The 12,440-nt window shown below is 38.1% G+C and overlaps 1 protein-coding gene across 1 annotated transcript; it reads left to right on the top strand.

The window, feature by feature from the left end:
- The first annotated feature begins 686 nt into the window (after positions 1 to 686).
- On the top strand, positions 687 to 3,012 carry LOC131690198 (probable enoyl-CoA hydratase, mitochondrial). The gene is made up of 2 exons (XM_058975782.1): positions 687 to 871; positions 2,027 to 3,012. The coding sequence occupies exons 1-2, from the start codon at positions 784 to 786 to the stop codon at positions 2,815 to 2,817; spliced, it is 879 nt and encodes a 292-aa protein (XP_058831765.1). The 5' UTR covers positions 687 to 783; the 3' UTR covers positions 2,818 to 3,012.
- Positions 3,013 to 12,440: the final 9,428 nt, after the last annotated feature.

Genomic DNA, 12,440 nt, shown 5'->3' with positions numbered 1-12,440 from the left:
AATAAAACAATATTTTGGAAAAAAATAGATTTAAGGACATTTTGTAAATATCACTTTATAGCAATTCCTTACATGTTGTAGTACTCATACGTTCAACAGTTGTTTTAAATGATAGTTTCATGAAATTATAAATTGCATACACTTGAAATATTTGGGAAACTGTCACTCCTGATCTGGTAACTCCAGAATAGATTCTGAGTATATCCGGGGTTGACGATACCAATAGTGATAAGACCAAGGAATTATTTCGAGGACCCATTAGAATCGGTTCTAACATGGCCAAGCGTAATCGAGAAATATTCCAATGACCACAAAAGGATATGTTTTGTAATATTGCAATGACAAACTATTATGCCATTATTTGAATATCGCTGGAAAAAAATCAAGATTTAGGATGTTTCGAGTTCAATCAGAATAGTAAAGATTCTAGGGATATATAGATCGTAAACAATAACATTTGGCAAAACAATCTCCAATTATGCAATGTCATTTGTTTCCAATCCACATACGAACATCCTGCTAATTCATATATATTCAGGCATCACAGACCGGTAAATATGAGTATGCCCATTATATGTAAGATAAACACGCGTACACAACGAAGAAAAGCCGGTTATAGATTAACAGCACAACAGAGCACGGCCACGTTGAGAATGTGTGCGATCGTCTGGTTCGAGTCAACCATATCACTGCTCATTCAGTCACATAACTAGTGGTCGTGAGGAGTGTTGCACTGTGCTCTTAGGAACAAACTCTACTTCGGAAAGATCAGTATAGTTTAAAATGGCCAATATAGGGAAAATTTTTGCATCCCGTGCTAGCAGCTTTGCCAAAACTGCTAATGCCAATAACGTACGGTTCTATTGCTGCGGTAAGTTATGCCCATAATTTATCTTGCTATAATCGATTACCTCCTAATTTACATGGTTACCGGGGTGATACCATGATGTAAGATCTACATAATTGCGAGGCTACTGCGCTTGCTCAGGATGGTTGCTGCGTGTTATCGGTTTGGAACAGATTTAAGTTATGTACATACTTTGGTATTTTATTTTTATAGAAACATATGAGTATCACATTTTCCATATTTTGATTACGTAACAATATAAACCTCACATTCAAGGTCACTTCTGATACAGTGGCCCAGAGTGACAAGCAGAATGTAGCATACAGTACCACTCGAAAGGTTCAAAACAAATTAATTGCAATATTAATAAACCTCATAACCAAGGTACGACCAATCATAAGTGCTGACCAGCCCCGTGAAAACTGTTTGTTGCCTGAAGCTGCCACCAAATGCCAGTAGCGCTAGCTACGTTTCAAATTTTCAAGGTCTGTTCACATGAACTGTATAACACTGTTTAAAAGTTGGAATCACAACAAGTAATTAATAACAATATATGAGAATTCACGCTTTCTCTTGCATCGCTTCTTCTCCACAAAATCCGAACGCTTTTATAACATGAGTACCAGTTAAGCACATCAAAATGAAGTTTGTTTGCATTCAAAAAGTTTCAGGTCGAGTTAACAACATTGGCTCGTAGCAAAGTGAACGTTGGTCAAAGCGCGTTCGCTGTCATTTTTGACAACTAGCCGAGCCAGAAAGCCAGATTATGTTGGCTTCACTCGTTTTTCAAAGAAACGCCAAAACATTCACCCTCTTGGTGCTGACCGAACGGGAAATTGCCCTAAAGTTTAACTTTAGTTACCATTTTTCATTGTCAAATAATTTCTGTGTATTTTTTCTATATTCTTACCAATTTCGCTAAACTAGTCATAGTTACATTACCATACAATCCGATAATTTAGTTCTGATCGCTTTGCTGATTCAACCAATTCAATAGAAAACTATCGTATCCACTATCTTATTTCAAAATTTTTATTAATTATGGAGGTAAAAACATAATTGGAACGTAAAAAAGCAAAAAAGCAATACAACATACTCAAAGTGATTTTTTAACGCAATGAGACAGCTATACTAACAGTAATGAAAAGAAAATACATATATTTCCTATTACTCTTTCAGCTTCTCCAAAGGCACTCGAATTCATCAAGACTGATTTGGTGGGCGAGAAGAAGAATGTCGCCCTGATTACACTAAACCGCCCAAAGGCACTGAACGCACTCTGCAATGGGCTGATGGACGAAGTAAGTCAAGCACTGGACAAATTTGAATCCGACGACACCATAGGAGCAATCGTTATTACTGGCAGCGAGAAGGCCTTTGCTGCCGGTGCCGATATTAAGGAGATGCAGAACAATACCTACGCCAAGTGCATCACCGGAAACTTTTTGAGCAATTGGACCCGCGTTGCCAAAGCCCAGAAGCCTGTAATTGCTGCTGTTAACGGCTATGCCCTTGGTGGTGGTTGCGAGTTTGCAATGATGTGCGATATTATTTTTGCTGGTGACAAGGCCAAGTTTGGACAACCAGAAATTGCCCTTGGAACGATTCCCGGTGCTGGCGGCTCTCAGCGTACAACACGTGTTATTGGTAAATCCAAGGCAATGGAGATGTGCCTCACTGGCAATATGATGAGCGCCGAGGAAGCCGAACGGGCTGGTCTAGTTAGCAAGGTTTTTCCAGCTGATAAAGTAGTCGGAGAAGCAATTAAACTAGGTGAAAAGATCTCCACTTTTTCGCCCCTGATAGTACAACTGTGCAAAGAAGCTGTAAATACTGCATATGAAACCACACTGAACGAAGGACTGAAATTCGAGAGACGTCACTTCCACGCAACTTTCTCGACCAAGGATCGCCTAGAGGGCATGACCGCATTCATTGAGAAGCGTGCACCCAACTTTACCAATGAATAAAATTACCTCTGAAACATCTCGCGACGCTCAGGATCAATAATTTGAACACTTTAAAATGATACGACAGCATTTCATGCATTTATTAGAATAATAAAAAGGTAAAATTGATGCAAAGCATTTTTTGTAACAGAAGCTTTTGACAAGTTCAATAAAAACGAGAATCAATATTCTATGCTGTATTACGCATGAACGATCGATAGATTTTATATATCACTCTAAACTAAGATTATATAGTACTCCAAAAAGCGCGTTTCCAGCCAGATACTTTCAGTATACTATAGATATTTGACGATTTTTGTGATAGGGAATGTTGATTGTATGTGTGTATACCCCTGAAAATCATTTCCCAGAAAGCCATTCCCAAGAAATACTCCCCCCTCCAGAATACCATCCCTCAAAATATACTTTTCCAGAAAATGTACCATATCCCAAAATTCCATCCCCCAGAATGCACAATTTCCCAGAAAATCATTCTAACAAAAATTTTACTTTTTTATGATTTGATCTTTTCTAGCATACTACTCGTTCCCACTTTCATCGAATGATATGCTTCGCTTTCGTTTTGGTCACATTTAAAATGATTTGCATTGTGTTTTCTGGTCACCGGAAGTCGCCACCTTTGATTTCAAAATGGCGTAATTATTAATTTCCGATATCTAATGAACATTCCCTTTCAAATGACACCCATACTGTTGATAGTTTTTACTGATTTGTGATAAATCATTTCTGAAAACATCTTAGGATCAAAATGGAATATTTCTCCTCTCAGAGCAAAAGTGGTATATCTTTTTAGCCCATTTTTGGGCTAAGGTTATCTATCACATTCCTGCTCTTACTGGTACTTAAATCAGTTTTGCTGTTAATAAAACGTATACGTAACGAATTTTTAGCTCACTCTTACTCTCCAGCCTCCCACTTATACTACTGAATTACTAGTATACTACATATACCACTAAATTCACAGGATTTATCCGAAATTCACGGGTGTGTTGAGTTTTTTTTACTGACTGATACCGAGGATGTATTTTTACGCGTCGCAATTAATATATTTTTTGTAAAGTTTTGTTCAATATTAAACATCCCTCGGCATGATACTGTACCATGACGTGGTCCGGAGCTTTTCCTCTAAGCTAGTATTAGTGATTATATCACATACAAATTTTACCTACGACTACTTTCTCTTTAGTTGAACTACATTGTGACCAAATGTAATACTTAACTTGACGATCTTTATCACCCACTTTGTTACCGAACAACTTTTTTCGTAACAATATTTGTCCATCCACTTTAGTATACTAGTACCTAAGTGTTTCTAGTCCATAAGATAATTTTGTTTTGCTACTGTTAGACTCTCTTTGTATTGTCGTTAGTTTATAAATTTTTGGAAACTTCCTATGTACTTTTTGTTTAACCTAGAATAAGTGTACACTAACCCTAATTAACCTAAAAATATATACCCTAATTTACACATTCAACCTATTAAAAAAAACTAACCTTAAATCTAGTACTACATTTTGTTAATTGCTTGTTTCTATTCGAGCTGGGTAAGGAGGATTAAATTACCAGCAGCACCACTGTATCCGGAAAATAGGAAGAGAGAAAGAGAGAGAGAGAGAGAGAGAGAGAGAGAGAGAGAGAGAGAGAGAGAGAGAGAGAGAGAGAGAGGAAGATTATGAGAGAGAGAGGAAGATTATGAGAGAGAGAGAGAGAAATGGATAGAGAGCGAAAGGAGTCCCTGGGAAACGACTAATATCGATCGAGATGAGTCTGGTTTGAGCAATCTAGTCATCAGCAAGGAAAAAAAAACCACTAGTAATACTCACAGCGAGTGAAATCAGTTGAAAAAAAAACCGTCAAGTAGTGATTCGGGACAAGTTTCTGGGATCCCGCTTCACAACCATTAATAGTCCTACAAAGATACCGCTACCTGCACCAAGACGGGTGCCAAGAAATGGACGGCCCTTCAAATCGTCGAGTAAGATCCGTCCAAAGCAACAACCAACTACGGTAATACACGCGTGCTGCCTATCACCGCCTCTGGGAAGTTGGTCCACATCTTTACACCGAGCAAAAAGCATCTGAGAATTTCATAAGTCTCGGCATATGAACCAGCCTTCTGACGATGCCATTGAACGCTTTAGAATGTCATGGGCAGGCTTATGAATTCATTTATCTTTATTCATGCACTCCATAGACATACAAATAATGTATTTCATAAAACAGTCTTATGATTTTGCTCCAATATATGTGTTTAAGTATTTCATAAGTGTTTCTCATGAAACCCATATGAGATCTGTTATTGATTCTATAAAATTATATTTTGTTTTTCATAAACGTCACTTTTGTGAAAAGTTCATAATTGTTTCTTATGAATTCAGTACTGGCCTGGACGGCTAAAGGAGCTAATAGTTTCAGGCCAGAACTTTTCGGTTACCGCTGTATGAAACAAAAGAAGTGAGAATTTTAGTCAAATAGCAACAAAATTTGAATAATTGTTTTTTTATATTATTCAATAACTTACTGTGAGCATTAAATCAGTTTACAATGGTTATGATTTTTACAGAAGATATCCGATATTTTGAAATGAAATAAGTTGTGCATAATTTGTGTCTGACACGTATTTTATAATTATCAAAATCATTTGAGAAGTAAGAATCATTATCATTCAGTTGTCAAGTCCAGTTTCCCAGTTGTCTAAGCACAGTTCCCCAGGAAATATTGACGAAGCGTTGCTCATTATGTACAAATTTTATTATTTAATGGGAGTTTTCTCTTCAATCTTCTGAAGGGATTTACACTTGGCGGTTTATTTGTCCCGAATTTAGTTCTGCAAGATGATCACACGAATGAACTCATTATGAATGACGTTCATGTTTTACAATTCTCGGTGGTTTGTTTACTTTGTCAGTTGCGTGAGTTCGAGTGCAACAAGTGCCCAACTGTTATATTCAAACTCACGTAACCTCCATGTAAACAAACCACCGAACATTGTCAAACGAAGTTCATCCGGCTCATTTTGGAGTTATGTCGGTTGGTGTAAAACCTAATATCCTAAAAAGGTTGATTTTTACTGTCGATTTTTTGTCTACTAAAAATGCTCGAGAAATATCAGCCATGTTCTATTTTTTATATAAATGCACAATAATATCCATAAAAACTTATGGCATTCATTCGATCATTGATGAATTTCATAAGACAGTTCTATGGAAATCATTATTACTACTATGTTTTCTGCTTATAAATGTCAGCAATTTTCATAAATGGGCACCTATGGCGTTCATTCGAACATTTTCATAAATTTCATAAGAGTGTTTATGAAAATAATAAGAGATGGATTTGGAAAATTTCCCCTCGAAATAATAAGACAGACCTATAAAATCCATTTAAAATCCTTATGTCTGAAAGTCATAAGACGTTTTTATGGAAATTCAAATTAAATTTTGCTCGGTGCACGTCCACGAGTTCGCCAGCATCGCCGTATCAACCGCCGCCAGTCGCCAGCGGCCTGGAATATAGCAGGTTGTCGTCGCTATCGTCAGCGAAGAGTACCAAGGTACGTCCTTTCTCTCTCTCCATCCATCGTCATGGGCTCCAACAAACATCGATCGACGCCGCAACAGAGCGCATACATGGCCATTCAATAAATGTAAAAATTGTATGTATTCCTTTTTGTTTAATAAGAGAGTCTATTTCTTTTGGTTGGATGGTCTTCTATTGTTTCGCTTCACTTTGATTTAAATTAACGTCGATTGACTATGGTACTATGAGTCCTCCCGAGAGTGGTTGCCGACCCTGAGAGATCCTAAAGGTGAGCTAGCAGTGCGGTGTTCTTCACCGTTACCTTCAACTTATATCACAGTCGAACTAATGTACAACGTGGGCTTAAGACTAAATTCGACTAAGTTCTCTCTGAAGGTCTCCTGGGCTTGGTGATGAGCCCTAGTTTGGGACTCGTAAACTTGGCATAAGCTAGGACTCCCGAAGATGACAGTATACCGGATGATCTTTGGCCGCTTTTGGCGATCATTCACACATATCTATGCCCGCGATCTTCCAAACATGACAATATCTCGGTGATAAAGTGAACCGTCTGGCACTTATAAAGTTATAAACGCGGTCTCAAATGTGAACCTATAAATGATCTTGTTCGCGCGACAGGAGCGCATCCAGAAAAAAAATGGGGGGGGGGGGGGTGATTTGTACCGAAATTTTGATTTTGGAAAGAACATTGTACAATACCTTATGCCTTATTTTTATGAAAATCAGTTTTGGTGGTCAAATTTGCTGTGAAATAATTTTATGTTTGAAACTAATATAAAATTGAAAATAATAACAACTTGAAAATTTTCGGAGGGGGTCCGGACCCCCAGGATCCTCCCCCTGGATCCGCCAATGTCGCGCGAGCATGAATCGATCACGTCACAAGTCAGTCACACGTTGATAGGGAATCCTATAGAACATGGGACTGATGGGTAGTTTAGTGATATGGGGAACTCACTCTATTCTGAGTCACAATCTGCCAAGCGTGCAAACCATTTTTCGTCGGTAGAGATATTTCTGTAAATTAACGGTAAATAATAAATACAATTTGAACAGTTTTTCGAAATTCGAATTATTTTCAGCGTTAAGGCTATTTACTTTTTTCGATGGTAGGAAGGACGACCACTTTGTTTTTAATATGAAGAGATTGCTTTTTGGACATGGTTTTCATACGACAATATCTATATTTCGTCTAATACCATTAGATATTAGACGAAATATAGATATTGTCGTATGAAAACCGTGACCAAAAAGCCATCTCTTCATATTTACTTTTTTTACATGAGTTTGGATTTCATTTAATTTCTCACGATAGGTACCATCGATCCTCCTCATTTTTCACCAGTTAAAAGCGATGAGTTGTTCTTCTAATTAAAATCTTACATAACGAGAAAAAAGTTCACTGCAAAAGTTATTAACAATTTTAAAATATGAATTGAAATAACGGTGACTTCTCCACAGGACAAAAGTTATTGGCGTCTTTTCATTGACGCGCAATGATCGCCATGTGAATCGTACCGGCCCACAGTGGCGTAACTATATCAAATCCATGGCCAAAATCATTTCACATGTTTATAAGCTTTTTTATACGATAACAAGTGATGAAAAATGGTTTTTCATGGTTTTAGACAATTTATGACCAAAATATGAAAATATTAAGCTTCCTTGCAGGGTGATGCAAAGCCGAAAATAAACGAATTCCACGAGCATTATTATTTTTCAATGTAAATGTGTTTTTAGAGTAATCTATCAACCTCGCATTGAGATTTAGTCTTTTTCAACTGTTTTCATAAATTAAAACATTTTGTGTCATATGTTTATTTTGCTTTTCTGGTTTGCTTATAGCAGAAAAAATGTTCAAGTTTTTGTAAATTCGGTAATAGAAATCTATCCAAGTGATTATCGTATTCAATCTAGATTATTCACGTTAACACTTGCAATCCGGAGACAAGGAACTGGAATGAGAAGATTGCATAATTTGTTTGATGCTTCGCTAACGTTTCCAAGGTAACTTGTGTACGTTACGTTTCATATAGCAAGGTTAGTGGAAGCAATATTTCACACTCTTTTATATGGCTATAGTGGTCCTTGGTTAATGGACGTAATCTAACATAAAATAATATGGGGGACTCAATCAAATCATTCTTGTCATATAAGCTTGTGCGACCACCCCTGGCCGCTACTCCGTTATCGATCTGAACTAGCTGAAGCTGCACAGGGAATACGTAGATAATTATGCTTGGGAGTAGCGAAACATCTTTCAATGTGCAACTCCTGGTAATCCTAAATTGTTTATGTATATATGTTTATATGTAACTCCTGGCAATCCTAAATTGTTTATTGATCACCGGCGCCGGCCAGACCCTAACGTAGATCGTGGAAGGAAAGTGAAGGAATAGTTAGTCCGATACTTTCTTTTGCTAGAGGCCGTATATACTACTGCGCACTCCACAAGTATCACGGGAGGAGGATATTTGTTAGTAAGTACAGAAGTTGAATACTACTTCGTATTTACCGACGCCAGAGAGGTGACTTCATTTCTGGATATCGATCCATCAACTCATGGACCGGGGACCAACCGCTTTACTTTCCTTCCGAAGGAAGACGTCGCCACAGATTTTTTCACCTCAGAAAAATCCCAATGACCTTGGCTGGAATTGAACCCAGGGCAACTGTAATTAGTGGCGGTCACGCTTGCCACTCAACCACCGGCGCCGTCTCAAATTATTCTTTTCATATAAGATCTTTTAAATAGCCCCAATACTGATTTTTTTAATCGTGTTCTCTTAAATTTGAGCGACATTAAACGACATTTTCAATCAGCTGTAAAAAACCGAATGGGATTAATTGGGAATGTTATTTTCGTGGAACAGTAAGAGGACACTCCAAATAATTTTCTCCTTCTAATAGATTTACCCGGACAAGGTACTTTTTTACTAACGAATATGTGGAAAATTGAAAAAAGCACTTTTATAAAACCTACCCAAAAATTACAAAGAAAAGCTAAAATTGACCCCAATTGATTGTATTTGCTGGAGTTTACTATGAAAAGCACGATTTTGATTTATATATGGACTGTGGGTAATTGGTTTTTGAGCAATCTGAAAAATTGAGGGATAATTGCTTTCAAGCTAATAAAATGTGTAAAAAAATCACTCATTTCAAATAATTGTATACAAAAATTATCAAACGAAAACGCTTTTCTTTTTAAGAAAAACGTCAGAGTATGTTTCGAAGAACAATTTAAGCTGAAAATATGGACAAATAAACTAAAACAATATTTTTTCTATTTTGGCCAGGGTTTGAAGCTAGTTACGCCTCTGTGCGGCCCACAAAATTATAAAATTTGGTTTGTGTGGCTAAAAACTGAGTTTTTAGCTAATTTTGGGTCGCTGAATCCATTTCTCCTATCAGTTTTAAAATTCCATAATTCATTTTTTCGACTACATTTATGTAAACCTATTTGAAGGCGTTGGTCGTTAAAGGGTTAATATAAACGTTAATAATAGTAGCCAACTACATTGGATAGCAAAACTGGTTGACAAAACTAGTAAAAATCGTCAATTTTTCAGTAATATGATGTTCTTTAGGCAACCAATTTGTAAGAAGATTTATGAGCTTCAGGGCATTTCCATATGGGCACAGAGAACAGATGTCCATCTTAAGCATTCAACTTGTGTAAAAATCCCTAACGTTTTCGAAGATAGTTGGGATATCTCCACCAGATGCGCTACTGTCGTCATGTTTTTTAGTAGCTGAGTTCGACAGAATTGACAGCGATTATACGTCTACTCAGTCAAATCATTCCGGAACCAGTTCGAACTTCTGAGTGGATTCAGTATAGATTCCAGCTCAAATGCATCAACCGATTGAGTCAGAATCGGTTGTTTCTTTTAAGCCAGATTCCATAGTGAATCCATTCAGGATGTCGAACCGGTTCCGGAATGGAGTTGACAGCGATTTATTTAGGTCTTGGCGATTTAACACCGGCAAACCAGTGTATTTTAATTGCTTAGAATGAAGCAATATTGGGCAAGCAATAATTTTAAGCAGCATATTTTGTGAAAATCATTTAAAGTATATCTAATGTAACGATAAATGTACAGTATAGAGCGGACTCTTGTTGCTATCTTCTCAATAAAAAAATACACGTGTGTTATCAAGAATGTTAACGGTTAAAACGAAAGTATTTTCAAAAATAGACTCAATAAAAATAACATATTCAGACAAATGTAAAAAAAATCATCGAATTTAATCAACCAAACTTCATTGCGCGCTGAGAAGAAGGCTCAGACCGAAATAAAACGAAAATACCACAATCGCTACCATTTCAGACTGTTCGCCACACGCTCGAACAGGCACGGGCTGCAAGACAAGCGCGACAGGCACAGCGCTAGAAGCGCGTCAATAGAGCTAACTCTGAAAATAATTCGAATTTCGAAAAACTGTTCAAATTGTATGTATTATTTACCGTTGTGAATCCATAAAAAATTACAGAAAAAGCTCGACCGACGAAAAATTGTTTGCACGCTTAGCAGTTTTTGACTCTCCTAGAATCTAAGCTGCACACTGAAAATTAAGTAACATATTCACGATGCGCACGATCATCCAAAAACACGCTCGAATATGCCACTATGACCACATACCTCACGCCAATATGCCTGGCCACACACGCTACAAACACGTTGAAATACAAACGATTGAGCCCTTCGCTATCATCCACGTACAGCTACGCACACTTTATAACACCCCGGTGATAAAGTGACCTCTTTAGCCATTAAAAATGTACAAATGCGGTCTCATAGACGCTAGCACACGCGACATGTGCAATTCAACACGTTAACATACTCGAGCCCTTCGCGATGATACACGCTGCCATCACCGAGACGCCCTTTATATAGTACTACGGGAGCTCCTGAGCACACCGAAGCAGTCGTGCTACCAGCTTAGTCGTCCCGGCCCTGCGTTCGGAGATCGTGAGGGGGTCTTCCGAACTCCCTTCTCAGGCGAGTATTTTGCTGTATATGACGATCCGCTTCCTGAAAACCTTTTGTTTCTAGCTTGCCATCGAATACATTACGTTCAGATAATATGCCGGGACACCTGTCTGGCGTTGACGGTTTGCGTTTGTACTATCAAAACGTCGGAGGGCTAAGGACGAAAATCGAGGACGTGTAGCATTCGCGGCGGAGGAGTTTTGATAGCTCTTTCTATCCGCACTTGTCTCCTGTGAATTTGGTGTGGATAGTTTATCATGCGACGAAGCTTGGACGAAGATTACAACGTTAATGAAGTGCTACTTTATCTGTGCTGTTTACATTCCTCCAGAAAAACGTCTTGATTGCAATTTTATGCAGCTCCATCTAGCCTCTATAGAATGCATTTTTTCTCAGACAAATGCAAACGATGCGATGATAGTACTTGGTGATTTCAACCAAGAAGGACTTTTGTAGGTAGCTTCTGGGCATGAACATTGTCCATTGGACACGCTTACTCTAGCCTGTCACACTCGACAACTAATCCTGCCAGTCGTTTACTACTGCACGGAATGGCTTTCCGCTTCCCACGGACTAAATCAAGTAAGCACAATCTCCAACCACCAATCTCGTTTTCTGGACCTCGTCTTCGTGAAAGGGATTGTTCTACATAGTGTGATCGTTCCTTTGGATAACTATCATTCCGCTTTAGAAATGATGATTTTTACCAGTAGCACCATGCAATACGAAGAAGCTTTGGTTGCGGATCGTCGGTAATTTTCGCAAAACTGATCTAGCTACAATGCGCTGCTCCCTGCTGTTGATCTACTGGATTGTACTACTTGATCATGTGGATGTAGGTGCTGCTGTTGACCTTCACAACCGACTACTGCTTGATTGTGTTGAAATAACCGTGCTTAAATGCCAACCTCCTAGGAAACCTCCATGCTTCGGAATCTTAGATGTAGAACTCAGCTGTCTTTTTGACACACACACATTCCAAGCTGTACGGAGCCATCACTGACGACTGCCCCTGAGTTCTTTTCAGGTAGTTCTGATTCTTGGGCTTGTGCTCGTAGAATTGTGACAACCGAATCGATCAAATAG

This window comes from Topomyia yanbarensis, chromosome 3 (assembly GCF_030247195.1).
Source record: "Topomyia yanbarensis strain Yona2022 chromosome 3, ASM3024719v1, whole genome shotgun sequence".
Taxonomy (NCBI): Eukaryota; Metazoa; Arthropoda; class Insecta; order Diptera; family Culicidae; genus Topomyia; species Topomyia yanbarensis.
The sequence above is the reverse complement of the archived record's forward strand: the minus strand, read 5'-3'. Positions and strand labels throughout refer to the sequence as shown.